Source organism: Protomyctophum bolini, assembly GCF_963924005.1.
Source record: "Protomyctophum bolini genome assembly, chromosome: 8".
Classification (NCBI taxonomy): Eukaryota; Metazoa; Chordata; class Actinopteri; order Myctophiformes; family Myctophidae; genus Protomyctophum; species Protomyctophum bolini.
Window position 1 is genome coordinate 12,015,349 of NC_137869.1, and position 27,892 is coordinate 12,043,240.

The window sequence follows — 27,892 nt, forward strand, 5'->3', positions numbered from 1 at the left end:
ACCCCAACATCCCCGCACCCCTAGTTTCACATTTATCCCCACCTCCATCCTCCCTCACCCAGCTGCATGCTGTGACAGCCAGGCCCTATTTAGCCAAGCAGACCTTCATCTCCCTCCGTCCCTCGCCTCCCATTAGCAGGGGCGGCCGGTAAAGATATGGAAATGGTACAAGACATCCTTCAGGCCCATGTCAGGGGAGGGGGATCGATAAATTTGACAATCCATGGCATTTAATTAAAATGGCCGCCGGAAGCGAGGCAGTTTGTTTTTCTGTGTGGGAGCCGGCCCGGCGTTTATTGCTCAAATGAATACATAAGTGTATTCATAAGCACCCCGTACATTAAATCCACCTCACTCTTTGGAATAGGGAAGGGACATGTGAGGGTGGGGTTAAGGGGTGGGGCGGAGGGGGCTTTCAACTTTTAACGCTGAGCGAGCGTCACGGACAGATGAAATTAATATCTCCACCTCTCCCCCCAGTGACTTTTAACGTATTCTTGATGCATAAAGAGATATCCTCTTCAACGGGGGCCGCTGACAAATGAACGTTGGCTGCAGTCGGCTCTGCCGATCTGCCTCGTCTGTGACAGTGGCGACCTTATGTGCCAATCAGATGGAAAAATAGTCAACAGTAAACGTAACACAGACGGTGCCGTTGCGATAGATAGGTTCAGCCTTCATCCGAGCGGCTGACGTTTTTACGTGTAGATCAGCGGGCTATGACTGACAACGTATTATGGTTAGCTAAGCACAGGGATGTGAGAGCAGTGTTAGAGCATGGGCAGAGTTTGGTAATTGACCTTGAACACCCTCTCCGTCGCTCTTTATTAAAACTTCATTTAAAGAAGAACAACCCCGGGTGGCTGCCACTGAAGACTCTCCCTTCGCTCTTCCATTCTCTTCCGCAGCCATAATGGATTAGATAAGAATCCATTATGCATTCCACACAAGAAGAAGTAGGGTCTAAGACCTGCTTAAAAATATATTTTTAGTACTGAAAATTAATGTGTTCACACAAGCCACTGAATCATTTTAAATGTTCTTTTTTACTATATTAGGTATACGTGTTGAAAAGACCTATATTTCAACAGGATCATGGGCACAGCAGTGCAAGAGTAATGGGTGTGTTAATTTATTCATGATTTTAGCCATGTGCTTAGCTGTGGTTGTTTTGAAGACCACATTTAGTACACTTCTCTCCTTTACATTATGTTTTGCTTAAGTCATTTTTAATGTGTATTATGTTTGCGTTTTGATTATCATTTATTTCCTTATTTATAATTATACGTATATTAAGGAACCTTTAAGGATTTGAAGGTGAGCATCCAAATGTACAATAATTTATATCTTTATAATTTATTTATTGGCCCATGCATGTAACTGTCTTGTGAGGTTCATCTGCATTAAGTTAATGTAAAATAGCCGTCTACCTCCCTGACCCCTACCTATACAAATCTTCTGGCCCTAACTCCAACAGCTGATGTACACCAGTACCACTAGACTGAAGTCTCTCTCTCTCTCACTCTCTCTCTCTCTCTCTCTCTCTCTCTCTCTCTCTCTCTCTCTCTCTGCTTTAATATTTGCCTTAGACAATGGTCTACTCATTGTCCACTCAAAGTTTTGAAAAACGAAATGATTATCACGGATATCATTTTTTACAATTCTAATTTCTGTGGTATTAAAAGGTTAGATTGCACCATCAGGTTGACTCTGAGCACAGGTGCTGATTAAGTTGATTCACTGTGGCAATTATGGCTGGATCCCCTTTAATTACTGTGGGTTTTATTGCGACTGCATGATAATGGTGCACAGAGCCTGCAGGAGTTTTAGATGGAGATGAGGGTTGCAGGGAAACGCACGCACGCACGCACGCACGCACGCGCGCGCACGCGCACACACGCACACACACACACACACACACACACACACACACACACACACACACACACACACACACACACACACACACACACACAATTATCTGTGATAGAGAGGGACTTAGCAGCAGAAGATAGCAGAGCAGAGCAGAAGATGGTTTGGGTGAGAAGTTGTAGGCATTAGAAGGCAGGACATCGCTCTCATGCCATGGCACGGCATGCAGGGACTGAGGCTGCTAGACAGCCTCAGCTGACCTGTGGTGTACACATTTGTGTGTGTGCGTGGACTTCTAAATCTGTGATACATACACGCACACATTACAAAAGCTGTCCTCCAACACATTCACACACCTACTGTGGCTATGTATCAGACATCGTATGCTGCCACACACACGTTCACAAAACACAGACAGACAGATATACCCCCCCCTCTTTCACACACACACACACACACACACACACACACACACACACACACACACACACACACACACACACACACACACACACACACACACAAAGCTTCTCTATTCAACACAGGCTTGCACTGAGAGCCAAGCCGACAGCTACACAGCAGGCAATATCCCCTGCCTTCAGCCACGGTGCCTGTTTCGGATGCATCTGGTTAGCAAAAGCTGACAGAGGGCCGGCCATGCCTCAGAGGAGAGCGGAATGAGGAATTTCGGCGTTCCTCCGCATCACCCCTGAGACACAGGGAACGGCGGAGTGCTCCCCCCCGAGAGATGTGCTCCCAAGATTCGCTGTCACCGGAAAATGGAAATCGAAAGCGGCACACACATCCGTTATCTAAATGTTAACTCCAGTGCCCTTCTTGTTGTCACAGCCAGGTGAGGTCAGCCAACACCGGGCGAGGAGCTTTGCTTTGGGTCCCTGCCATGGAACAGCCCTCTCTGCGAAGAGGGAGACAACTCTGAAATGAATGTCGCAGAGTCGCAGAGCCCACGCAGAAGTTGAGCAAATCAGCGGAATTACAGTCAGACATCTAAGGAGATCGGATTTCACAGATGATTTCATTCAACCGTATTCCACTTATTTATGACTAATTTGTTGGTAAATAATTTGACTGCAAACTGTGGCAGTTCACATGTCAAAAGCACAGAAGCAGAACAAAACTTTCCTGCCATCAAAACAGGCCTCCTTGTTATTACCTGGGGTGTTAACTACTACTAGCATCATCTCTAAGTGGGTCACCATTGGATAAAAACAGTGGAAGAACTACACATTCAAATCCTGTGTTAATTTAACTCAGAGTGTATAAAATCTCATAAATCTTGGTCCCGCGTGATTCCTCTACAGTAGGTGTTGCTGGTTGTGCTTCATCGTGACATTTGTCTGGCCCCAGCCCAGAAGAGATGTGCGAGGCATTCAGTGTCTCAGCACTTCTCTGGAGCCTTCAAGTATGGGACAGGGGGCGAGCGAGGAACGGAGACGGGTGGAGACAAGTGGACAGATGCATAGGCGGACTGCGAATGCAGTTCAGCCAGAAGCACAGGGGTATTTATGCTCTGAGGGGACGGCAGGGCGGCTGCCATTCAGGAGTCGGATATATTTAGCCAGTGTAGACTTATCACGCCAAGATGAGATTTCAAAGTGAGGTACCTGTTTGAAGATGCACGGCATTCCACAGGGGTGGGTGAGGGCCCGGGGTGCATAAATCTAGTGCCCCTGCACCTGGTGTGAAGACAGGCTGGGTGGGTAAAGGGGTGGCATGGCCGCAGACCTGAGAGTTGGAAAGGCTCACACATAACCAATATATATCCATCCATATAAATTAGGTACACACATATCAAGTATGCCCATGAACACGCAGGCAGCATGCACGCAGGCAGCACGCATGTCTTTCTCTTTCTGTTAGATCTAATTCCAGTAGATGTTTTGTTAACTGTCATACAGTATATCATGTTTAGATCCAGGCCGTCCACACAGGACCACACAGTTAGAATGAAGAGCGTAAGCATTCGGTTATTGGTGTGAGCCTCAGTAAGTAAGTAAGTAAGTGGGTCTAGCACTCCACTGAGAAAACCCATAGTTGATGTGCAACCTCTTTTTATTGTTTGATTATTTTCTCTAATCATCAATACAACTTAAGGGTTGGATGGTAGGCTGATTTTGTACTGTTTTCCAATTCAGGTAAAACAAATTCAGCAGGATGAATTCATGGCAGGCTGCATAAGACAGATAGAATACACTGTGACGTAAGCAACACAACTGCAGCTAATGTTAGATTTAGATGTGTCAATGTGCATTGACATACAGTGCATGTGCCTCTGGACACATCTAAATCTACAGTAACACACACAGATTGTCTTAGTTTTTAACCTGAACTGGGACACAAACTAGAAAATCATTCCCCTTTACTTATATGTTTTGGATTTTATTTTTAATCGTATTAATGGCTATACTCAGATGGATGCCACATAGACCGGGGTGTGAACTGGTGACTATCTGATGACCAGTTGGCCTCTCTATCCACAAAGCTTCAGCCGCCACTACAAACATACATCAACCACTTTTCTCCGTATTTTATCTTTTTGTGTTTTTTACTTGCTTGATCATACTACAGCTACTTACAAAGTAGCAGATCTGCAAGCTCGAAACACGGCGCGAAGTGGCACGTTTTGAGCTTGTAGATCTTTTGCTATTGTTGAATTACCGTCTCGGAACCTCTATGTTGGTGATGTTCATACAACTCTCTAGAGAACCTTTTTTGATCCCTGTCTCTGTTGGTTCCATATTGCCCTAAGAGGGTTGCATGCCACAGTCCATTTCTTCATGTGGATGACATCCCCCCCAACCCGCCCCATCCACTCAGCTCTGGAACAGAAGGATGCTTTTCATGGATTCCCTCTCTTGTGAGGAATTTGCTCGGCTGCAGATTAGATTTTCAGGAATCCGCAATGTCAATGACACTATTGGCAGCTGTGTTAAACAGGAGGGCATGGTGTGTGTGTGTGTGTGCATGTGTGTCTGCGACTGTGGTACAGAAAGGCGGGGGAGGGAGGGAGGCCCACTTTGTAAAGCCGCTACCCACTTATTGCATTTCCCCGGAGCCTGTGACTCATTAATCAAATATTCATATGTGCCTGTAAATACATGGTGAACACAGGCGACCCTCAAAGTGGCCTGTGCCCCCCAGCACAAACGCTCTTTCATGTCCCCTGATAAAGAAATCCCCAAAACACTTCTCCCTGCTCCCACAGTCTGCCTCCCTCCTCTGCCTTCAACCCTAAAAACTTGTTTATACTTGTTTGCAAGGCAGTGTCACACACTGAAAATAGGTGATCTACAAACGTACAATGCGCCGTGATGCAACAAGTTGTGAGCTTGTAGATCAGCTATTTTCTGTGTGCGACACGGCACATGACTAAGTATACATCAACCCTTCCTCTTCCGAGCAACCCTTTCCTTCCTCTATATGGCATCAGAATGTCGCCGGTCCTTTTTGGCTGCATACTTGATGATCCCGCTCCATCCTGCAGCCGGGCGGGTTGTCTACTAAAAACAGCCATGGAACGATCAGACGGGGATCTAAATGATGCCTTTATGTGCTCTGTCAATGGCTGTCCGTGATGTTTATGAGAACAGATAAGTAATTCTTCTACTCTCTGTCCATCCATCCTCACCCTCTGCACCCCTTGCAACCCCCCCACAGTTGGGGACACTTCCCTCCCTTAAAACGCGGGACCCTCGCCCAGAGCCAGGCTCATCATAATACAAGAATTTGTATTGTACAGGAAAACAGTCCAGCATTGCTCAAACTAAGGGGGCAACAGACAGATTAGCCATGGCAACAGAGCATTGCACACAAGGATATTTTCTTTTCCTTCGCAGGCGGACACAATCGCAGCCAGTGTCACTGGGTCACATTTTTTCCGGTCCCTGGTTAATGGGCTGTAGAGATGGTTAGCACGTACGATTAGTTTTAATCTACTACATTTGACTGGGAGAAAAAGGGGATTGAATACATTTCAACACATCACTGAAGTTTGCATTTAGCGAAACACATTTTTGTCTTTGGTCTCCTTAAATTCTTCAAGTGCAGCAGACCGAACAGAAAGTTCAAATGTATTGATTTTATTCAACTTTTGCTCTACAGCAGTGTAAAAAACAATGTTTGGCATTTCTGAGATTAATTTGGTGATGCAAATAAAATTGTGTGTAGAAAATCCATGTTCAAAAACAGCTATGAATGCTTCGCAATCACTGCCCATATCACACCGACATGTTTAAAACTCCAATTTTTGGGTTAGAATTTAATTAGTAGCCTATGGGAGCATAATGTACTTAAAGTTCTATGTCCAAGCTATTTTACCCGTCACCCTTTGAATGTGGTATTATTGTCAAAATTGTACAAATGGTCAAATAAATCTGAGCAAAATAAGAAATGTTAGGACAGCAATTACAAATACATTTGTTGAACAAGTTGTTTTGGATATAACATACACAATAATAATGGCAATAATAAAGAATAATGATGAAAGAACATATAACTTCCAAGCACCATTAACATTTCTCCTCTGAATTATTCTAAAGCTTGATTTGTACATCATCATATGACAGCGTTGCGGACAGAAATGTGAAGGTTTATAAGCTCACAACACACTAGGTCTGCAGACTCTGAACTAGATCAGTCTGCGACGTTGTCATACGACAATGCATAAATTAGACAGAAAGGATTCGTTGCTAATCCCTATGACCTCCACAGTCCCAGCAAGTGTTTTTACAATACTGTTACAGATGTGAGTATAGAAGATATTGTACAGTAGATACAGTATATTAGTTTTGTAAACAGCAACTTAGTACAGTAGGGGCGGTTTCTCCTGGCTTTGTGTCGAAATGTATTTGAGCAAGACAATGAACCCTTAACTGCACCAGATGAGCAGGTTGGTGCCTTTTATGGCCATCAGTGTGTGAATGTACGTATGTGTGAATGCGTGTATGTAATGCACATTGTAAAGCGCTTTGGATAAATGTGCTATATAAATGCATCATTTACCTTTTCTTTTAATGTATCACCTCACGTTTGTTTACCCTTCTTCAAACACTACCCCGTTGTAATGGATTGTTTTCAAAGTGTTTGGTAAACAGACAAGAAAATCAACACAATGACAAACACACAATCAGTCATCTCAACACACCATCGTAAATCATACATTATTGCTAAGAGGAAGAAAATAAACCTCAGCTGTGGAAGTATCTGAGGGTCTTTTTCCAGTTTTGTTCTTTGGAGAGTGTCTTGGCAAAGTTACTTATCTCCTCTGACCTGTAATCAACAAGGTGTTATAAAAGGTTCTACATGAATACATTGTAAAGGGGGAACTCTGTACTGCAGCAAAGTTGTCCCTTTACAAAGCCCTTCAGAGTGACAATGACAACGCTGATCTAGGATCATGACCCAGTCCTTTTGATTATGATTTATTATTATCTAAAGAGCAGAACTGGTTGTCGATCAGTGCTCTGAAGGCTAAGGTACTTGATAAATACCAGTCTCTCTCTTCGTCAGACATTTAACGGAATAGTAAAATGTGTGTGTGTGTGTGTGTGTGTGTGCGCGTGCATAATAGCAGAACCTACAGTTCCTTTTTATATCCCTTGATGCCAGTTGAAAGACAGAAATCAGCAGGACTCTGAAAATTCCCAATGCAAAAGTTCTCAATTACAGAACATGAATATTTTGGCAACAAGTGCTTGGCGACAAAGTTCCAGGCAGTAAACAGTGAATCATTGGCGTTTGAAAAATACCAGACACGTCAATGCCACAACATGACAGGTCTTTGGCAGCGTCGTCTCACAGTTCACTGACAATGGACAGTCGTTGTCCATGGCCTTCGTCAGTGGTCAGAGCAGGACAAAGTCACCAGTAGTGGCAGTCACTCTCTTTGGGGTATGGATGAAAGGCCATTCCTTCTTCTCTGGGGTCAGGTCTCCACACAGGTCATAGTCTCTGCTGTGACCTTGCATGAAAGTGAATGCTGGGTATTTCTCCTTTGCTGATGGTTGCAGCACCTGACATGGGCAAATGGTTAAAGTCTTAAGCACTTAAACTTGACTGCAGTGTCTCAGTGGTCTATACTAAAGACCTATTCATACTCCGGTTTTAGGTGATAAGGTGACCACTGAACCAGTGGTTAGTAAAAACAGAGAGATGTGTTCGGGTGAGAGCGGTGAGTTGCTTATCACCACAGCGTGACGTTATGTTGTAGTTTTCGGTGGTCTTAAGCCACATCCTGCTTTCCCTCTAGTATACACTAAATATCTTTGCAGAAATTAGGCAATCCACAGGCTCATAATATGTTACAATGCGTTGTGAGCTTGTAGATTGGCCATCTTTGCCATTTAATAAAGCGAGGTACCATCTACTTTCACCACCAATGACTGGATATTGTAACACACTAAGGTACAGACAAGGAGGAGTATGAATGACAGACGTGTTAGTCCGGAAGCCCATGGTGTCTTGATTCTTGATCAATTTGCCAAATGTGTTGAGCTCTGTTGGATACGTGGCTAAATGGTGCCACCTGCTGGTTCATTTCTAACTAACGGCCTACAGTACAACATTTAGACACACTGAATTATATTCAAATCCTTTCCCCCTACTAAGCTCTTGGATGTGAAATGACCATCTGAAATGGTGGTAGTGGATGAATGATTACTATGACTATAAATGTGGTGATGTGATGGTCTACACTTACCTTAGACAGCTCTTGGCGAATTCTATCATAGTCTTGGACACTTCTAGAATAGAAACCTATGGTGCAGCTTGGGTCCATTTTACTGAAAGGCATCTTCTTTGGTGACGGGCAATGATATGACTAGACAAAGGGAGAAAATAATGTGCAAATAGTATTTATGGTAACTGGGTATAACACGTCAAGTGCAGGGCACAGCATTTGCTGGCGACATCAATATTAAATAAGTTGTGTAGGATTTCCTCTTGTAGTTATTTGAAAAATGAAATCCTATTTTTCTGCTGTCGCGGTATACACATATTTACAACTGTGGAGTGTTGTCACACTGTATAGCACAGCATCTAAAAGCATGAAAAGAAAAGCCTACACTGTGTTGATTAATGCTGCTTTTTATGTATTGGTCCTGAAATATTCAGCTTCACTATACCTGATCCTGTATTTACCATATTTCTCTTAAGCAGCAGCTTCGCACATCTGAGCAGCAAATAAATCAGCAGTGAGGGACTTGGTAATTGAGCAGAGGGCTGCTTTAAGATTCATACCCTTAAGTACTAACAGAAACTATTAAATTCACATTACTGGGGCCTCAGTCAGCTCGTCTGTGTAATTTCACATTACCCGGAGAGGGAAATCGCTGGTGCTGACATCCACAAAAGACTGACAGTAATGAGGGTCCATGTAAATCAAGCTGTCATCTGCAAGGACAAAACAAAAGACAAGTTATTCAAAAAACATCGGATTATTACAAAAACGCGCCTCTCTCCAATTTCTATGCAGAGCAGCTCAAAGTCATCCGCTTGGCCTACTGTTGGGCTTCTTTGCGTCAAATATGCCTCCCAGAAGGTTGCTGCTTTTTAATATCCACCAGGGTGGATTAAATTCTGCATAATCAGATGCGTTTGTACAAGCACATTCTTTACGCTGGCAAAAAAGGGGCTGTCATTTAATTTTTGTGTGGGGGAATTACTTTTACAAACACGCAATTATATTCGGCCATTTGCATATGATAAATGCAGAGCTGGGCCGTGCCTTGGCAGGGAGAATGTATTGCTTGTCATTTAGACATCATCCACCGATGTATTTCAAATTGGTAAAATGTAAATGCGTAAATATTGACTGCCAAGATGTACAACTGAAGGTTCCTCCCGGCTGCTGAAGGTGATGGAGAGTGGCTCACTTTGGGCCCCGGATTAAATTTATGCATGCCTCCTATGGAAATCAATTACCGCTCACAACTTGGGAGGTTTACTTGTGATAAATGGGTGAGGCTGTGATGGGTCAGAGAGAATAAAATAAGCGCTGCTTCACATGGCGTCCCACTCCCCTCCTCTCCGCTTTTCTCATGCAAACAGGAATGCATTAACTTACTTTGTCTCTTTATACAAGGTGGGTATATTATGCAAGATAATCTCCAATTCACACCAACTCCACTCTCTCTCTCCTCACACTCTCTCTCTCTCTCTCTCCCCAAGGCAAAACTCACCTTGAAATCCTACAAAGTAGCAGGCCTGTTTGGGCTTCCCTCCAATGATGCCTATGCAGTACTCTAGACCCAGTATGCTCTACGGACACAAACATAAACAACAAAAAGTGTGAATGCTTTATTGCTTATACTCCGTAGTTTGTGACACATTGTGAGCTTGTAGATCAGCTATTTACGGTGTACGACTTCAGTGTGTGACACAGGCAACAAGGTATCCGGTTTCGCTTGCGGTATACTTGCTACGTATGTTAAATTGAATAAGAAACGTTTTCACTACGCTAAATGACTACGGCTGATGTAAGGCTGCAAAATTAATTGAAAACCGTAATAATGTTTTTATTTGGTCAGGTGTTGCACTTGATCTCGTCTTACAGAGGCACAATAACATCACATACAGTACCATTTGACCAAAGACAATAAGACATACAGGACACTGATGAGCACACACTGAAATCCCCAACTTCTTTTGTGTGAGTAAAACATTATTATGACCAATCTGTATGGTATAAAATATTTTTTAAAGTTACAGATTACAGCTTTATAAAATCATATTTTTCCTCCCCAAAATCATGATCAATAATTGTGATTAATCGTACAATATACAGCAATATGATTGGGATGATTATCCTAATCGTGGGTTTTTCACCAGAATGTTGTTGCCAGTGCTCCCACGTATCTATTCAATTACGACACAGTAAAATCCCTGAATGAATGACTCGAGATGAACTGGCGCCTTACATAAGAGTTGCTATTTCCTTTTTATATATTTATGTTTTGGGCTTTTATGCCTTTTTTATTGATAGGCTGACATAAAATGGCGAGAGATGGGGAGTGACATTCAACAAATGCTGTCGGGATCGGGACTCGAACTCATCACGCAATGGCAGGCTACCTTAGTGACCACTACGCCAGCGCCCATTTCTGCTGTAACATAGGGCTTATGTGCTTAACATTTCCTTTAGTTATATTAAATCTAAATTTAGTTCACTTACCTTAACAAAGTTAAAGTAATCAGGATTGGTCTTCTCCCCACCCAGACGTACTGGAATGAGAATGATGACGGCTCGGTTCCCCACTGGGGAAGGGGCGGGGTCTTGGCTATTTGATGGAGGCTCATCTGACCTCCCAGCAGACTCCTGTCCCACCCCTGTTGCCATGTGGCTATCAATGACCTCGCCACTGTACACTGTGTGGGATCAATAGCACAAAGTCAGTTCATGTTTATAGAGTAATGTCTTGCGGAAAACAGCGAGTTGAGAAAACAGGCTTGAAAGGTTCACTTATGTGGTCTCTAACATTACACCTAGCTACATGTTTAAGCCTTTATTTCATATTTACATATTATGTTGATTTCAGCTCTGACTTATTTCAGACATGCTGTTTGTAGTATGTGAAGAGTCTGCCTGTGCTAGTCAAATCTGGTCACATATAATAAGTATACATTCTTCAATTGTATGCTTATTGTACACAATGGTCCTGTTGCTTTCTAATATCAAACGTTCAACCTACAACCTACAATCCCTGGTGCGTACACCCTGATTTATAATGTAATGATCTACTCTGCTCTCCAATAGAAGTGCAGTACAGGCACTCTGGACTTCACACAGGCCATTGAGAAGAAGGGCTTTCATCACAAGCCGTGTTATTGGGGTTAAGAAGAGGTTGGAGCGGACAGCAGTGGATTTAAGACGGGTGTGTTTGTTGGAGAATGGACAGGATGAGCCTTGCCTTGCTCTAGTGTCTAGTGTCTAGCAGTAGGAGAACTGCTAATAATGAACGGTCAGTTTGGGCGTTGTGCCCAGAACCTCTCTGCCAGTAGCAGGATCATCTTTCATACCTGTGCAATCCTGGGAGACATAGGCAGTTATACCTGCCAGGCCAGGGTCTGTTGCCTCTTCTACAGCTTTCCTAAAAGATTGAGTGAGAGTGGGAGGAAGAGAGATAGCAGTTCATAATCAACACTCCAAACATAATCGCTGTCCGTACGATTATTACAGCTAATTCAATATTAGGGCTGTAGGCTATGCATAAACACAGTAGTATTGATGATGTTAAATCACTGGTCGGATCCCATGGAGACTTCACTGTAACTGAATTAGAAGCAAAGTGTTGTTTGAAATAATGTGGTCCTACTGCTTGGACTAGAGCACACCAGTGGGTGAATGAATTAGTTTGACCATAATATGATTGCAACATGTCTGGTTCAATTCAAACTAGAGCTATGTATATATGCAGGTCTTAATATTTCAGTTACTTTTTAAATTCAATTTGCTTTCCTTTTTAATGAAACTCACTTGAAGATATGTGCTACAACAGCAGGTCCGTACCAGTCCCCTGCCTGTCTCCCCAGTACCAGGCCTAACCGCACCAGCCTGTGGAGGCCCAGCTGAGCTGAGGGGGTGTCGCCAAACCAGGACACCAGTGTGCGGTGGTAGACCTTTCTCAGGTGGGCATCGGCCTCCTCTGCAGACCCCTGGGCATGGACTTGCAGTCCCGCAGGCAGGGGCCCAGGATTGGAGCGACTGGGAGAGCCTTGCAGAGAGGCCTCCAGGGAGGCCACCAGGCGTTTGGCTGCGCTGGTGGTCCATGTCTCTGTATCTAAAGGCTGGAGGTTCAGCGCCTCCGACCAGGTCCAGTCTGGAGTGAAAGAGGTAAATCACATGCAAAAAAAATACAAAACGCCAAAAACAATTATCACTATTACAATTAAACTGGCAGATAACATTCATTATTGTCATTACTGCCAAGATGGTTGAGAAGAGGGATATTTTCCAAAATATCATTTTGAAGTACTGCACTTTGAGTTAACACCTAAACGTTACCATCTTCTTTCAACCTGGTATTTTAAAACATGTATCAAAGGCCACAGTATATGCATAGCGCGTTGGTGTAGATTGTTATTAGCAAACCTATGTATATCAGATATTAGCCAAAAATATTGATAAGCCATAATAATAACATTCAAAAAGACGATAATTGAATCGATTGCTCTCAAAATGACAGTTATATTGTTTATTCTTGTAGTTATTACAGTTTATGGAAGTAAATACTACAGAGTCGATTAATTTGATTAAGTAAATGCTAAAAAATGTGTACAACCTACCAATTTAGTAAAACAAAGGACGAAGAAATAAGCTTAAAAAAATCTATATTCATTGTGAGTGTTTTAAATGAGCACAGCCTTAGAAGTAAATCATAACTGAAAGTTTGTACTTCACAGTCCCAAATGGCTCTGGTCTTTAATGTGCTCTCACAAGTAGTAAGTAATGAATGAATTACTTGACTGGTTCCATTGGCGGGTTTTTGAACTTGATCATTGAAGACATTAACTATTGCAAAATACCTTTATAAAAATCCAATCAGGAATTTCTCTCTTAAGCAGTAAGGCTCTTTCAGAACATGTGAAATCAAACTTTTAATCTTTAATCTTTAGCCTTAATAGATACAAGTTAGTGTGTGCTTCAATAAGGAAATGGGGACATTCTATTGTGAAATAGTCCAATTATAGGCAGCAGAGTGCCCCACTATTTCACTTTTACAGTGCCTTAGCCCTACAAACAGGGTGGGCACCTAAGGTGATGAGGGTAGGAGTGGTCCTAGCTATAAAAGAGGCCAGTGAAGAGTCTGAGATATTAAGATAATGACCTTGATTCAATGTGAATGAAAATGAAATTGATCAATAAATATACTTAAGTGGCCATTAGTCATTTTATCGAGAAATCTTTCATTCAGTATAAACTTCTGATTTGACAGAAGAACACGTTTTAAATATTGTTTTCTAAATGACTGCATTAAAACGCACAGTCTACTTCGAGCTACTGCACAGTAATGCTCCTCGGTGTTCATTTATCCATTTGTAACTCTGAGTCATTGTGTAGTGTACATAATGTAGATATACACTCAGAGTTAAATTAACATTGAGGATTTTACTGTGTGTGGGGGCGGGCTTATAACTCCACAGACAACTTGCTCATCTTGAAAGTCTTATGTCTTAGTCTTATGAACTGGAGCAAGCAAGCATGTGACTATTCAAGAGTCTTATAAAGACTTACTATTCCTCTAGAATGGTGGTTGAAAACCAGATAAATATTGTGCAATAAGTGCATTGCAAAAAGTCCTGTATGGTGTTGTTGACATTATTTTAATGCATTCCACCTGCTGAACACATTTTCAGTTTGTTTGGGTTTCCATGCTAGAATTAAATCATGCTAGAATGAAATCATATCAGCCTTAGTAAATGTGAACAAGTGTTATATATACTAGAATAACCTTTATTTTTTCAATTAATCTGTAACACCTATGCATGACTCCCTCGCCTAAAACGTTTGTTTGTGAACTACGCATCACTAGCTCAAATCAGGAGGGTGCAGCCGCACACCTAAATAGGCGCCTATTCTTATGACATTATGGAACCATATTACACATATCCAATGCACGCACACACAGGTGTTTATTGTATGTGAGTTCAAATACATGGGTAATAAAAAGTGTAAAATAACTAACCTAAAGAAACCAGTATATCAGATGATGATACACCCAAGCCAAGAGGAACAGTTTACTCCCATTAGCTACAGAGGGAGTAACCTGTTATACTCACCTCCACCAACATAAACATAAAATATGTGACGTGTCCCACAATATTTTTTATTATGCTCTGATGAAGGCTCTAGACTCGAGAGCATATGAGAGTTCTAACTTTATATAGCCTCTGTTGCAATACAAGAAAATGTGTTTACTCTTGGAACCACCAACTCAAGGTTGTACTTTATTGTTATAGCTTGTGTAGTACTGTAGTACAGGTACATAAGAGTAAAACTTACTTTTGTTTGGCTTCCTTCAGACAATGCAGCAGCATAGATAGCATAACATTCAAAACAACAAAAACACAGCAAGCACAGCAAACAAAGAATAGACCGTAGGAGTCCATTTGGTTACATTTAGACTCTCTCTGAGTTAAATGAACACTGAGGATTTATGACGCTTACCTCTGCCTAAGAAATGCAGTACCAGTGCCTGGGCCAGCATCATCTGGCCAGCCCTCAGCATGCAACCCCAGCCACAGTCAGAGGTGAGGGTGGAGTCGGGGAGGGGCGGGAACTCCTCTCTGTAAGTGAGCCACACACGGGAGGCAAAGTCCCTACGAAATGTCTCCGCGTTCCCCATTGTGACCAGGTCCTCATCAGAGGCTTCATAGCACTCTGTGGGGCTGTCGTCATCTGACATAAACAAATGCAGCAGAGCAGACATTGTATAAGAAATACAGTCATTTCACTCACATGTAATGGTATAATAACACATTTTCAACTGATTTGTTTTCATTTGACAGTCTGGAGGCTATGGTATAAGTGTCCCACAAAGCTATGGCCTGAACTACAGATCAGACATGGATGATGTAGTATTATCGTGTAGAGTGGACAGACGATCAGATCTCTTCCTCCTGATACGGCTTGGGACCCCAGCGGGTCCTCAGAGTTACTACAGGGGGCTTTAGTGTGTTTTGGCATTAACTCTACTAAAGACCAGTATGTCATACAGTCTTATTGCATGCGTGTGTGTTCGTGTGTGTAAGTGCATGCCTACCTTCAGCTTTAAAATGGTAGCATTTTCCCAGAAGAAGCACTGGGGAATTTCGACTGAAATAGGTCTTTGATTTCAGAGCCCAACCTAAAATACACAATAATGACAGTCACTGCAGTTAGTCATTGGATGGTGGTTGAAGAATTTATCTGAGTGAGATGCACCCTTTACTATGTGTGTGTGTGTGTGTGTGTGTGTGTGTGTGTGTGTGTGTGTGTGTGTATAAGTGGCAGTTTGTGTATTGACCCGTGTTTTCATTTGAAATGTACCCATTCCATTCCATTCTACATACATGTGTAATAAACATTTTCAATCAGTCAATCAATCAATCAGTAAACCAATCAATTAATTCACCGGAACAGTATGTGATGCCTTTGCATATCCCCAACAGTCTATAGTGAGATGTTTTAAGCCTGGGGAGAATTATATCGTTATTCATAATAATGATATAATGTTATTACTTATAATCAAATGTATTAATCTGAAAGGGCTTCTGACTGTTCTACTGACCCTCTCAGTGCACCTTATGGGGGAAATGTATCTTGCTTTTTCAGTTTTAGATTATCTGAAACGTTACTCAAAAAAGTATTGCAGGAACTAGGCTATATATAACGGGGAATAAACTAGGGCAGAGAGAGAGCAGCAGGATTATTTTGCAAACTGTACTGTAGTCTTAGCTCTGGTCCATAGCAGAGCTACTGTAGTCTGTGCACTTACTGTACTTGACATTGTGCCACGCTGACAAGACCTTTGTCTTCAATTTGTCCACGTCGTCGCTCCCTTTATTCTCCATTTGGACCACCAAGGAATAGAACCCATCCTACATAGAAGAAACCTTGAACACACACACACACACACACACACACACACACACACACACACAGGCAGCTGCATCATCCCTAACATCATCCCATGATGATCCCACACTGAAAAATCAAAGTTAGTAACGAGGTCGATCAGCTTAGCTACTAACTTACACAAGTAAGACGCGCAAACGCGGGAAGCGAACGCAGCTCGTAAATTTTTGTTTTTTTTAAAGATTATTTTTTAAAGTTACGTTACAGCGTGACAGACAGACACACAGACAGAGTGACAGACATGTTCTGCTAGGTCTCATAGGTAGTGCTCATTGCGTTCGCAATCACTGCGTTCGCAATAACGTACCTTAAGACAAGTAGAACTTCTTCGGTCCTGCTTTACATTTACAGCTGCATTCGTTAGGAAAATATATTCATTATACTGACTGAGAATGTGCCCCAATTCTCATTTGTCTATCAAATTAGCGAGGCAAGTTGACAGCAGACTGGTGCAAAGTACCAATGTTTACATTTTGAGGAAGTTAAAAAAAAGAAAGAAACAAGAGTCACGTCGTCAAGGACTCTCGCGGTGTTTCCACCATGGCAACATTCATTCTGGGATTGGGAATGATTGTTTTGATTGTTAGCGTATCCAACATCGAGAAGTCAGCCTCAGCCCGTGGTTGTAATGCAAAGACTCCTCTTGCCTGCGCTATCCGCTATAACAAAACAGGCGCATTCTCCAGTACAAAGCAAAAGGCTGTTTAAAGGCGCATCTCAAACTCGTCTGTGTGTGTACTACTCTAGTACTCTGTAGTGTAAAGTGTAAAGCCTACTAGCCTAGCCAATGAAAGATGGTCTACTACTCTAAACCTTATTATTAATTATAATTCAAATGAGCTTTACTGGCGAGAGAAATTTGTTTTGCCAATTGCTATTTTCGGAGCGCGACAACGTCGTACGACGAGGTATTGCTCTATAGTACAGTACGTGGGAATGAATGCTGCTCACTGGGTGTGTTCTAGTGCGCTCATTTCCGATGATTACGGTAACCAGAGCCGTCCGTTCTCTTCCCTTCGGGGCTTCAGTTCAGAGAGTAACGTTCCAGTGTGAGTGAATGGAAAGCACAGGCTGCCTGCCTGCCTGCTGTTGGGAATCTATAGTAGCAAATAAAGCACATCAGCGGCCACTGCCATGGCTGAACGCCGCGCCTTCGCCCAGAAAATCAGCAGGTAAGGACTCCGGGTCCCCACATGGAACAATTAAGATCTGACTGGGTCGCGTTTGTGTTTTGTAATGAGCCGCATTCAGAGAGTCAGAGACCCATTGATGGAATTCCTATCCTAAAAGGCCCTGTCGCAGGCACAGCCTAGCCGAGTTAGCAGCCTGTGCTACTAGTACTACCAAGGATGCTCAGACCCACCCAGGCAGACATTCGGGCTAGTTGGCTGCTTTCTATCTTGATTTCTCCTCTGTGTCTAACGGGCCGACAGTGATCTCCTTACGACGAGGTCGCTTGTGGATCCACTGACCACTGACTGGCCACACAGGGAGTGTTTATTCAATGATGATTGATGGTCCCGATATATAGGTACCCTATGAAGACCCGTTGGTTTGTTTGGGACAGCTAGCTATCCTGCATTGCTACTATAGCCTTTAGCCAGCCCAGCTTGATGTGGCACTGGTAGATATATGGTTGGTGTTTATGTTCCACTGCATGGTTGACATTGATTGTCTGTGACTGTCAGATGCAGCCAGCTGAGAGTAAAAGTCCCACTCCACTCCAGCCATCAAATGATCTCATCTGTTCCCCGCCCCCTAGATGGATCAAAGTAATCCCTTTAACAAAGGGCTTTGTGTGATTTTACAGATGATTTATCTCATTCAAGGGTGAAGATCACAGTTTGACAAGATACACGGTTCCTTCCTGTAGTAGTATACAGGTTTGTAGAAGTACTGCTTTGTGCTTTCAGGTAGTTTAAACTTTAAACATACACAATGCATTGATTGATATTTCACAATATGTAGACTGGGTACATTTCAAAGGAAAGCACAAGTCAATACAAAAACTGCTACTTTGTGGATGAAACCATGACCCAATTTTCAATTCATCGTAACAATTAAAGATGTACAAATATACACTTCTATGAAAAAACAGGAAATCATTATTATAGAAAGTAAAATCAGACCCATCTGAACTGAGTGGTGCTACTAGTGTACTCGTGCTGTAGTACTGTACTGTACTGTACAAGCCCTCCTTCCTGACGTGTGTGTGTTAGGCTGCGGCAGCGCAACAGTGACACTCAGACAGACGGACTGACAAACACGGGGACAGACCTAGCCAGGGAAACACATTGCTGTCTAGGAGTGGCCAGCACCACTCAAAAAAGGGAAAACATGTACAGTATGGGAAAAAAGGTGACAGTTTGGTGGTGTAGCGAATCTTGTAGACCAGACCCATTGCTAAATGCTGTACTGTGCCACCCTAAGCCATTGCAGCCTATCAAAATGGGCAGGGTTGAGGTGGGTTGTGGGAGTGAGTCTAGCCTGACCAGTTTGTTTTGGGGTGTCTGGAGCGTTGTTTTAAGGGCCTTTTGAGGTGCTGTCTGGTACCAAGAGGTTTATGTACTACATGTATAGTCAAAGAAACCTTGTACAAGGGCTCTTATAAATGCACCATTTACCATTTACCATTTACCATTTGTTGGGGTCTTCAAGGTGTTTTTGTTGACCAATGAGGAGATCCTTGTACAGGAATCTTGTTCTTTGGTTGACTTTCTTGATTACTTTGGTGGCCATTTTATCACCGGTAGATTTGCCTCCAGGATGGAACCTAGGTAGGTTGGTGGCGCTATAACAGGCCAATGTGAAAAGGGTGGGATATATTCCGGGATATATAGTCTGTGAAAGATTTCAGGTAAATTAAACACTGCGTTCATGATTTGAGGCTTTTTGTTCAAAACAGGCCAATCCTGCAAACTTTGAAAGCCAATGTTAGCCAATTAGGATGGAATATGTTAATTATTATTATTAATGCAGCCTCACAACTGCCGACGCCCGACGGCTATTTTGGCTATCGTCCTGTATTTGGTCCTCTATAAAGTCTGAATGCATTCACACCAGTAACGAACCGCATTCGTTTGGAAGCGAACCGAGTCCGGCCTTTTTTAGCGGACCATGGTTCGTTTCTTTGATCCGCACCAGAGTTCGAATGCACGTTCACACCAACCGAACCAAAGGGGTAAGCGGACCATGGTTCGTTTTAAACTAACAAAGGAAATAGAGCATGCACCTCCACTCTAGCCCAGGTGCTAGACAAAAAGGCAGTACAAGATGAAAAATAGAGTCTGCAACACTGGTATGAAACTCAGCTCCACTGGTTTATTAGATTCGACGTTTCGATCACTTATAGGATCTTCTTCGTTTTAAACTAACCAAACATGTCCGGTGTGAAAGTGCCCTTACTCTTTACATATAAGGAGATGATGATGCTTGAGGTTTTGAACAGGAGGAACATCTGCCTTCAATTTCTTTCACACTGAAAGAAGTTGGTCTTGCAGCACGTTATTTTTCTCTTCCTATCCCTTTAAAGTTTCACTTTGAGGAGTAGTTCACCAAAAAACTTGTATTGCTATGGGAGACACTGGGGAGGCACTGCATGGGGAGGCAGTAGGCGCTGGGGGACACTGGGCAGGCACTGGGCAGGCACTGGGCAGGCACTGGGCAGACACTGGGTAGGCACTGGGAAGACACTGGGGGGACACTGGTGAGGCACTCAGGGGGACACTGGGGGAGGCACTGGGGGGACACTGGGGAGGCACTGCAGGCACTGGGGAGACACTGCAGGCACTGGGGAGACACTGCAGGCACTGGGGAGACACTGGGGAGGCACTGGGGTGACACTGGGGAGGCACTCAGGGGGGCACTGGGGAGGCACTCAGGGGGGCACTGGGGAGGCACTGGGGGGGCACTGGGGAGGCACTGGGGAGACTCTGGGGAGGCACTCAGGGGGACACTGGGGAGGCACTGGGGAGGTCTGGTTGGAGGCATTAGGAGGACAGTGGAATGTGTTTGTCGGTTCAGGCACTGGGGAGGTAACCTGACGCTGCCAGATCCAAAAAGCTTGCTACACAAATTTGTTTATGTTTCCGCAATACCGCCCTCATCTGGCAGCGTCAGGTTACTGGGGAGGCACTTGGCGGACACTGGGGAGGCACTGTGCAGGCACTGGGGGAGGCACTGGGGAGCTACTGGATATTTCATATCACACACACCATGATTCACTAGCCCCCTTTTTTTGCAGCTAAGTATGGTGCGATTTATTTCAAGCATGGCGCAGCGCTATGCCAATAACATTGTGCAGGAAAGCCTATATATATATATATATATATATATATATATATTAGGAGACTCATTTGGAGATCAACCGTCTCCAAATGACTCACTGATTTCAGCACAGGTCTCCACGAGGGCAGGTCAGTTTGTGGCCTCCTGGTGGTGCTATAATAGGCCAATGTGAAAAGGGTGCCATTTCTTCTCACCTTGGATGGCAATTAGATGATTTGTGGCATTTTGTTCCAAAAATGTGTTTTGCAAAAATCCACCTGTTGGTGGTGCTATAACAGGTGAAAAGGGTAGGATATATTCCTCAGCCTAGTAGGAAAGTCTGTGGAAGATTTCATGTAAATTGCACGCTATGTTCATGATTGGAGGCTTTTTGTTGACAATCCTGCAAACTTTGAAAGCCAATGTTAGCCAATTAGGAATGGAATATGAAATATCCGTCTGAACACATGACTATAGAGATAGTGGCATCCTGTTGGCGCTATAACAGGCTGTTCTGGAAAATTTGGCACCGACCGGATTAACGGTGCCGGAGATTAGCTGGTAACAGACAGACGAGTGGACGGACGCACACTCACACACGGACAGAGTTCAAAACATAGCTACTCTCTCCCCATGCCTTCGGCCTTGTGGAGACAATGAACAGCAGCACTGAAGTCAACGATTTATTGACAAAGTACACATCAGTAAATAGCTAAAGCTGTTCCATTGTTAGACTGATCCGTGCGTGCGTGTGCAATATAGTGCCCTGTATACTATGTTTAATAAATTCTTGGCTACATCTAGGTTTTGTGGCATATAGTGTTTTGAGGGAGGGGCAAGCAATGTTAGTTCAGAAAATAGTCAGGTAAGCCTCTGATTGGTTGGGCTATATGAAAGTCTATGGTTGGTCTCTCTAAGGAGGTCCGTGGGTGCTCAATTCATACTAGTTAGTCACCCATTGGTTTTGTCTTAGGGTGCAGTCTAACAATTTCTCAACGTTGTGCACCAGGCATTGGACATCTATTTTATTGTCTGGCCTTTGCAAGACTACATAATAGTATACTACTTAATCATTTTAGGAAATGCACTTGTGGTTGTCTACTTGGCTTCAAATATATTGTGGTATGCCTTCTTTCAGAACTCAATGATTTTCCAGATGTGAATTGTATCAACTGAATCGAGATGTCACTTGGTCACATGCTTCACTTTTTCATTATGCCAGTCATTCGTACAATCAGACATTTGGGGGCTTTCGTGACCTTAAAAAGCCAATAGCTTGTTGGCGAACATTGCTGTTTTGTTGTTTGTTGACAGTTATTGATATTCTTGGGATGAAACCCAAGAAGGCTGTTTGCCTAATGAAGTTATTCCTCCTCTTGAGCAGTTGACCAGTGCTAAATAAAGGTCTGGGTGGAGGCATTAGGAGGACACAGTGGAATGTGTTTGCCGGTTCAGTGCTCCTGTCTTTTGCCGCTGGCAACGGCGACACTGCACTGCAGAGGCCACCAGAACTCTCTTACATCATAATATTTTCCCTGAGCTGGGAAGTTGGCTGGCCAGTTTTTCACTTCTGCATAACATTTTGATGGCCTCCGCCATCAAAATGTATTTTTAGTAGCAAGAACTTTTGTGCCAATTGGTTTAGATTTATCAGACATGACCTCAGCACTGAAATGCTGTTGGTAAAACAAGAGTTACGTATGTGATGCCTGTTCTATTTCATTATTCTCTGGAAGAATGAAATAGAACAGGGACCCAGAAGGGATTGGGATCGATACAAATATAGCGAATAAACAAATAAACATCATGGAAAACAACACTATTGATGACCACAGTTGATGGCAAATTTGCTGGATCCTTGTGCTACATGACCATGACAAGTGGCCCTCTTTGGCTTTAATTAGTTATTTGTTTGTGTCGCCTTGGGCCACTTGCTGTGTTGTTATTTTGTTCAAGGCAACAGCTTCTGAGTGGGTCTGATGGTTGTGATTTAAACGGTGTGTGTGCATGTGTGGTTGCAGCGGAAGCTGCAGACAAAGCACTTTGTGCTGATCACTGGAGTCCATAGGTTTTTATTTGTTTCTCTCCTTTCTCTGGGTGTAATATATGTTGGTGTCAGAGGTGACACAGTAAAGGCCAGGAGCAGGGTCATGGGGAAAGCCCTCTGTGGACATGAGCCACAATACTAAATGTTAGCCTTGTCTATACAACAGAAAAGCACGATGCTGTCTACCTCAGCTGCCTGTTCTGTGTGTTGTTTAATGTATTTACGCATTGGCCTTGTTGCAGAACCCATCTCTTCCAGTGTCACTGACCTTAAGCACATTCTACAATTAATTTGAGACCTTCAAGAGGACCGTAAAACAAAAACAGTTGCTCTAACTTTACTTTTACATGCAAGCAGGCAAACATTAACGGAACTAGCTATGATAACAATGTGATCTTCTGATGACTGAGACATCTCTGTGTTTCTTCCTCTCCTCTCCTTTCATTGGCAGGACTGTGGCAGCAGAGGTGAGGAAGCAGATAGCAGGACAGTATGGTGGCTCACCACAGCTTCTCAAGAACCTCAATGTGGGGGCTGCAGCCAGCAATGCAGTGAGTAATGTTAATCCTAAAGAGACCTTGCGGAGGTCCGGGCAGTGGCTCAGCGGTCCAGGCACCTTGGCCGGCAGTCCGAGTCTATCAGTGTGCCACGGGTTCGACTCCCGATCCCGACAGCCTTTACTGCATGTCACTCCCCCATCTCTTTCAGCCTACTGTCTGTCCCTCCTATAAAAAATATATAAAATAAAGGCAAAAGCCGAAGAAAAAAAACCTTGTGGAGACTAGACAAGTGAAATTCACCATCTCACTTGCCTGACGATCATTTTATTAAAATTGATTATTTAAAAAAGAAAAAAATAATATATACTTTATATTGATTAGTTTGTGGAACTTAATTTGAATGACATCCTCATATCTCAATCAATATATCTCCCTACAACTGACCCACCCCTCAAGTGGGATGTAGATCAAAATGCGCTCCTTATTGGTGCTCTGATATCAGATGAGGTCGAACCTCTGATATCTTGAGGTTGATGGGTCGAACATGAGAGATCTTTGATCATCTTGTTTGCAGCATCTGAATCCATTTCCTCATAATCATACCCGGTGAAGAACTTTCTGCCAAACCTTTTATGCCAGTGGTCTTTCATAATTTCCTCCACGGTCTGCTTCCTGGTGGCCAAGATTGACAGCCAAAGACTGATGTCTCACTGATGTGAGAGAATTATTAAAGCTGGAAGTACAGTATAACTGCACCATTATGTTACAATAATACATATAATATAATCTCACTCTACTGGGGTGTTCTCAGGGTCAACAGTGTTTGGTTTCTCTGACCAGTAATTGTTTTTAAAGGGCAGTGCAAATTGACCTCCAGCAGCCCAGTGCCAAAACACCAGGCTGATGCTGAGCCCAGAGAAACGAACCCCCTCCTCCTTAATTAGGCTAAATCTGCCGTTTTAATTAAATTGTGGAGAGACTGTTTGTATTCTGAATTCCTTGGCGGAGATGCCGGAGACAGATATGCATGTGTGCTCGTGCACTCATACGCTTAACTAAGCTAGCTGATATAAGGTTACGCTTGGGCGCTTGTTTGAGTAGGCATACATGCCAGGGCTTTCCATTCTGAGTCTTTGTCAGATTTGGTGAATTTCAAAAGCCTGCCAGGATGAGTCTGCACGTGCCTGCACATCATCATACCTTATTGCTTGTACCCGTGCAGTACTGGGCTGGGGTCTTAATAATGATGGTGTGCATATAATCTGTCCTTAAGGTTATTTATCCACTCTCCACACATTCATGTCAACGTAACCATCACCTCATAATGGTCATCTGTCGCTCTCTTTCTCTCCCCTAACCCCCTTCTAGGTTCCCCTCACAGAGGCTGTGGAGCCAGTGGACTTTGAAGAGTACCTCATCACTCACCCTCCCATCATTGAGTCAGGTCCCCTCAGAGACCTGATTGAGTTTCCACCAGACGACATCGAGGTGATCTACACTCCCAGGGAGTGTCGCACTGTGGGACAGCCTGTGCCAGAGGAAGGGTAAGGTCACTGAGCAACTAAATGGAGTCATATCTGCATTATTATCCTTTAATTAACTAAACCAGTGGTTTTCATATCAAGGCCCATTATTTATTCGGAATGTAAGCCACGGACTACCATTTGATGAGATATTGCCTTGCAGACTAGAGAATATTTTGTTTTCGTTGACTCGTTGGATAAAATGTTGTCCACAATTCTATGCTGTATTGATGTGGTACCATAAGAGAGATAACAGGGAAATGTTGATCAAAATACGAATTATTTTACATACGCAAATTTTGTAGACCAAATGGGCCCTTTTACACTCTATAATAAGGGCCCATTTGGTTACCAAGATTTAGCTGGGGACCACCTGGAACCTCCTCAAGGACCACTGGTTGAAAACCACTGAACTAAACCATTTTCATAGGAAAACATATACTAATACACAATATTTGTGTTGAAGGATATATGAATAATATTCCTCGCAGACAATGTGCATATGACAAGAAATGAAAGTAGGAGGGAACAAGAACAGGTGATTATTGTGAAACCTCAATGAATATAGGAGCATTTATCATCATGTTGCTTGGACCTTATTTGGTGTTTATTTAGTTGTCCATGAAGTTTATGATGGTCAATTTATGCTTGGCGTGCTGGAACAACACATCATGCAACAAAATCCACCTCACAATGTAAAAAAAATGGTTGCAGAGGGTGTAGCCTTGGTTCCAGAGCAAGTGGCCCATAGGGCAGGAGCCTATCTCATGTTTCTGTAGCGTGAAGCGGCTTGACCTACACAACCATGCTGTACAAGTACACCACTAGTATGTGACACTAGTATGTCACTTGATGCTGAGGGCTAAGCAGGGAGGCATTGGGTGATTGGGTCCCATTTATATAGTCTTTGGTAGGGTCCGGCCCTGCACATTCTCCCTGCCGTCTAGCAGAAAGGCCCAGCATGTCTATGAGGACTCATTCAATCTATATAAATGAAGATCATATTAAAGCCTTTCCATATTACGTTATGATCACCCCTCTCAGGAAATGCCCTCTAATTGCATGTAATCCTATATCATTAGCAATTGATTTGCAATTGACACAGATCAGAGAGCACTAGTTGTGCCTGTGCATATTCAAATGTGCTTTTTTTCATCTGTTGAAACCAGCACTTTTGCTATTATATTTTGCCCCATTATGGGTAAAGGCATTATTGAATACCTGGTGGACTGAAGTTAGTTTAGTCTGGATTTTCAGCTTTGAATGCCTTATTTATACGACTTATTTATTTGTATTTTGCATCTTTCACTATTGGACTCATAACTGTGTGTGTGTGTGGTATAAAGACACCAGCATACAAATATAGTCTTAGGCTTTTTGAGAATGTTTTTGCCCATAATGTAATGCCAAAAATAGCATGATTGAATGCGGTTCAAATGGGATTGTTCCCGTGTGTGTGTTGCAGGGACACTGATGCCCATGTCAGAGACTGTGTCAGGTCTTATACTGAGGACTGGGCCATCGTCAACAGAAAGTAAGGCTCCATTCATTATCTGGAGAGATTCACCACTGATCAACCACTTCACCAGGGGGGGGGGGAGAGTATGTTTTTCACTCCATCTGTGTGTCCGTCCAACCGTCCGTCTGTGCACAGCTAATCTTTGGCACCGTTGGCCTGGTCGATACCAAACTGTGCACGCACACTCCCTGGATGCCAATGACGAACCTCTGCCCCAATCTTTCCACAACGGCCTGTTATAGCACCACCGTGAGGCTGATTTTTACAAAACACATTTTTCTCACATTACTCGTACACATTTTATCCATACATCACGCAAATCGGTATACACTATCTCTATAGTCATGTGATCAACACGGACCTGTCCACTTCTCCATATTCCATCCCCATTGACTAACATGTACTTACAAAGTTTGCAGGATTGGTCTGTTTTTAATAAAATGCCTCAAATCATGAACACAGGGGTTTGAGGGAAATTTTGCATGCTCATTCCCATTAGGCAGAGGAAGAAATGCCACTTGAACATTTTCACATCAGCCTCATGGTGGGGCTATAACTGTGCTAAAACCTTGTATGCCCACTCCCTAGAGGCCAAGGAAAAAACCTTTGACCTGCATTTTTCACATCTGCTCTTTATAGCACAGACAAAATGCCACAAATAATTTACAGTGTCCAATTGTGATGTAACTGCATGCATATTCCCACTAGGCTGAGGAAGAAATGCCACTTTTATTTTTTCTAGTTTTGATTGTCCTTTAAATTTGACAATAATTAATGTAGTAATGATAAGCATTTGCTATGTACATTTTAGCAGGTTCATTCAAATTCAGGAAATATATATTTTTTGAATCAGATACCACAAGCTGGGTACGGGTTTCAACCCCAATACTCTAGACAAACAGAAGGAACGGCAGAAGGGCCTGCCTAAACAGGTGTTTGAAGCTGATGAAATGCCAGACAGCAGCAGCTACCAGGATGACCAGGTATGACATCACCCTGTGGACATGTCTATATCTGAAGAGAATACAAATGTTTACTCTAAAGCTAACCTCTTTGCAGTGATTGTCACTATTAGCAGTAAATTGAAAGCAACACATTTCAAGTCTGTAAGTAACGCATCTTGGAGCCATATTTAATTTAAACTCTCTTTGATTTGATATTAGAACTCTGTTCAGAATACCGGGTTGTGATGTACATTTTGCTTTTATGTATTTCAGATACATGAACCCCCGAATGCCTAATCAGTGTGTATGGATCTTCTTTGTGTGCGTTTCCTGTCAGGATGAGCTGAAGCGGCGCTCCATGTCCATAGATGACACTCCCCGGGGCAGCTGGGCCTGCAGCATATTTGACCTGAAGAACTCCCTTCCCGACGCCGTGCTTCCCCATCTCCTCGACCGCTCCCCCAACGAGGAGATCGACCGGCACAACGAAGAGCAGCGCAAGGCCCACCGCCACCGCGAGCTCTTTGCCTTGCACCCTGCCCTCGATGAGGTACACGCCTCTGTCTCCCCGGCATCTGTACTTATCCCT

The 27,892-nt window shown here is 43.2% G+C and overlaps 2 protein-coding genes across 8 annotated transcripts in view; one reads left to right on the top strand and one right to left on the bottom strand.

The window, feature by feature from the left end:
- Positions 1-5,975: 5,975 nt before the first annotated feature.
- atg4c (autophagy related 4C, cysteine peptidase) lies at positions 5,976-16,963 on the bottom strand. 4 transcript variants are annotated; one of them, XM_080770288.1, is made up of 11 exons: positions 16,812-16,963; positions 16,365-16,482; positions 15,651-15,734; positions 15,056-15,286; positions 12,365-12,707; positions 11,941-11,978; positions 11,063-11,256; positions 10,071-10,149; positions 9,206-9,282; positions 8,591-8,710; positions 5,976-7,904 (listed from the first exon to the last, which is right to left on the bottom strand). In XM_080770288.1, exons 2-11 carry the CDS (start codon positions 16,438-16,440, stop codon positions 7,737-7,739), a joined length of 1,410 nt encoding a protein of 469 aa, XP_080626414.1. In that variant the 5' UTR covers positions 16,441-16,482; positions 16,812-16,963; the 3' UTR covers positions 5,976-7,736. The 4 variants fall into 4 exon arrangements, with proteins under 4 accessions (XP_080626414.1, XP_080626412.1, XP_080626413.1 ...); XM_080770286.1 differs by having other exon boundaries at positions 11,908-11,978; XM_080770287.1 differs by having other exon boundaries at positions 11,908-11,978; positions 16,365-16,573.
- A 270-nt stretch (positions 16,964-17,233) lies between these two features.
- The window catches only part of dock7 (dedicator of cytokinesis 7), a 63,084-nt gene continuing 52,425 nt past the window's right edge, over positions 17,234-27,892 (top strand). For all 4 annotated transcript variants that reach the window (XM_080770358.1, XM_080770359.1, XM_080770360.1 and 1 more), the window contains exons 1-6: positions 17,234-17,676; positions 23,269-23,368; positions 24,686-24,861; positions 26,306-26,374; positions 27,213-27,342; positions 27,641-27,853. In XM_080770358.1, the coding sequence (XP_080626484.1) occupies positions 17,639-17,676; positions 23,269-23,368; positions 24,686-24,861; positions 26,306-26,374; positions 27,213-27,342; positions 27,641-27,853 (726 nt within the window). In that variant the 5' untranslated portion in view covers positions 17,234-17,638. The remainder of the gene's footprint in view (positions 17,677-23,268; positions 23,369-24,685; positions 24,862-26,305; positions 26,375-27,212; positions 27,343-27,640; positions 27,854-27,892) is intronic.

Excerpts from the sequence above, each read along its gene's own strand:
- atg4c (XM_080770286.1), bottom strand. The coding sequence starts at position 16,440 with ATGGAGAATAAAGGGAGCGACGACGTGGACAAATTGAAGACAAAGGTC. Across the intron at positions 12,708-15,055 it reads ACTGCATTTCTTAGGCAGAG|ACTGGACCTGGTCGGAGGCG; the intron begins GTAAGCGTCATA and ends CTTTCACTCCAG. Across the intron at positions 9,283-10,070 it reads CTACTTTGTAGGATTTCAAG|ATGACAGCTTGATTTACATG; the intron begins GTGAGTTTTGCC and ends TTGTCCTTGCAG.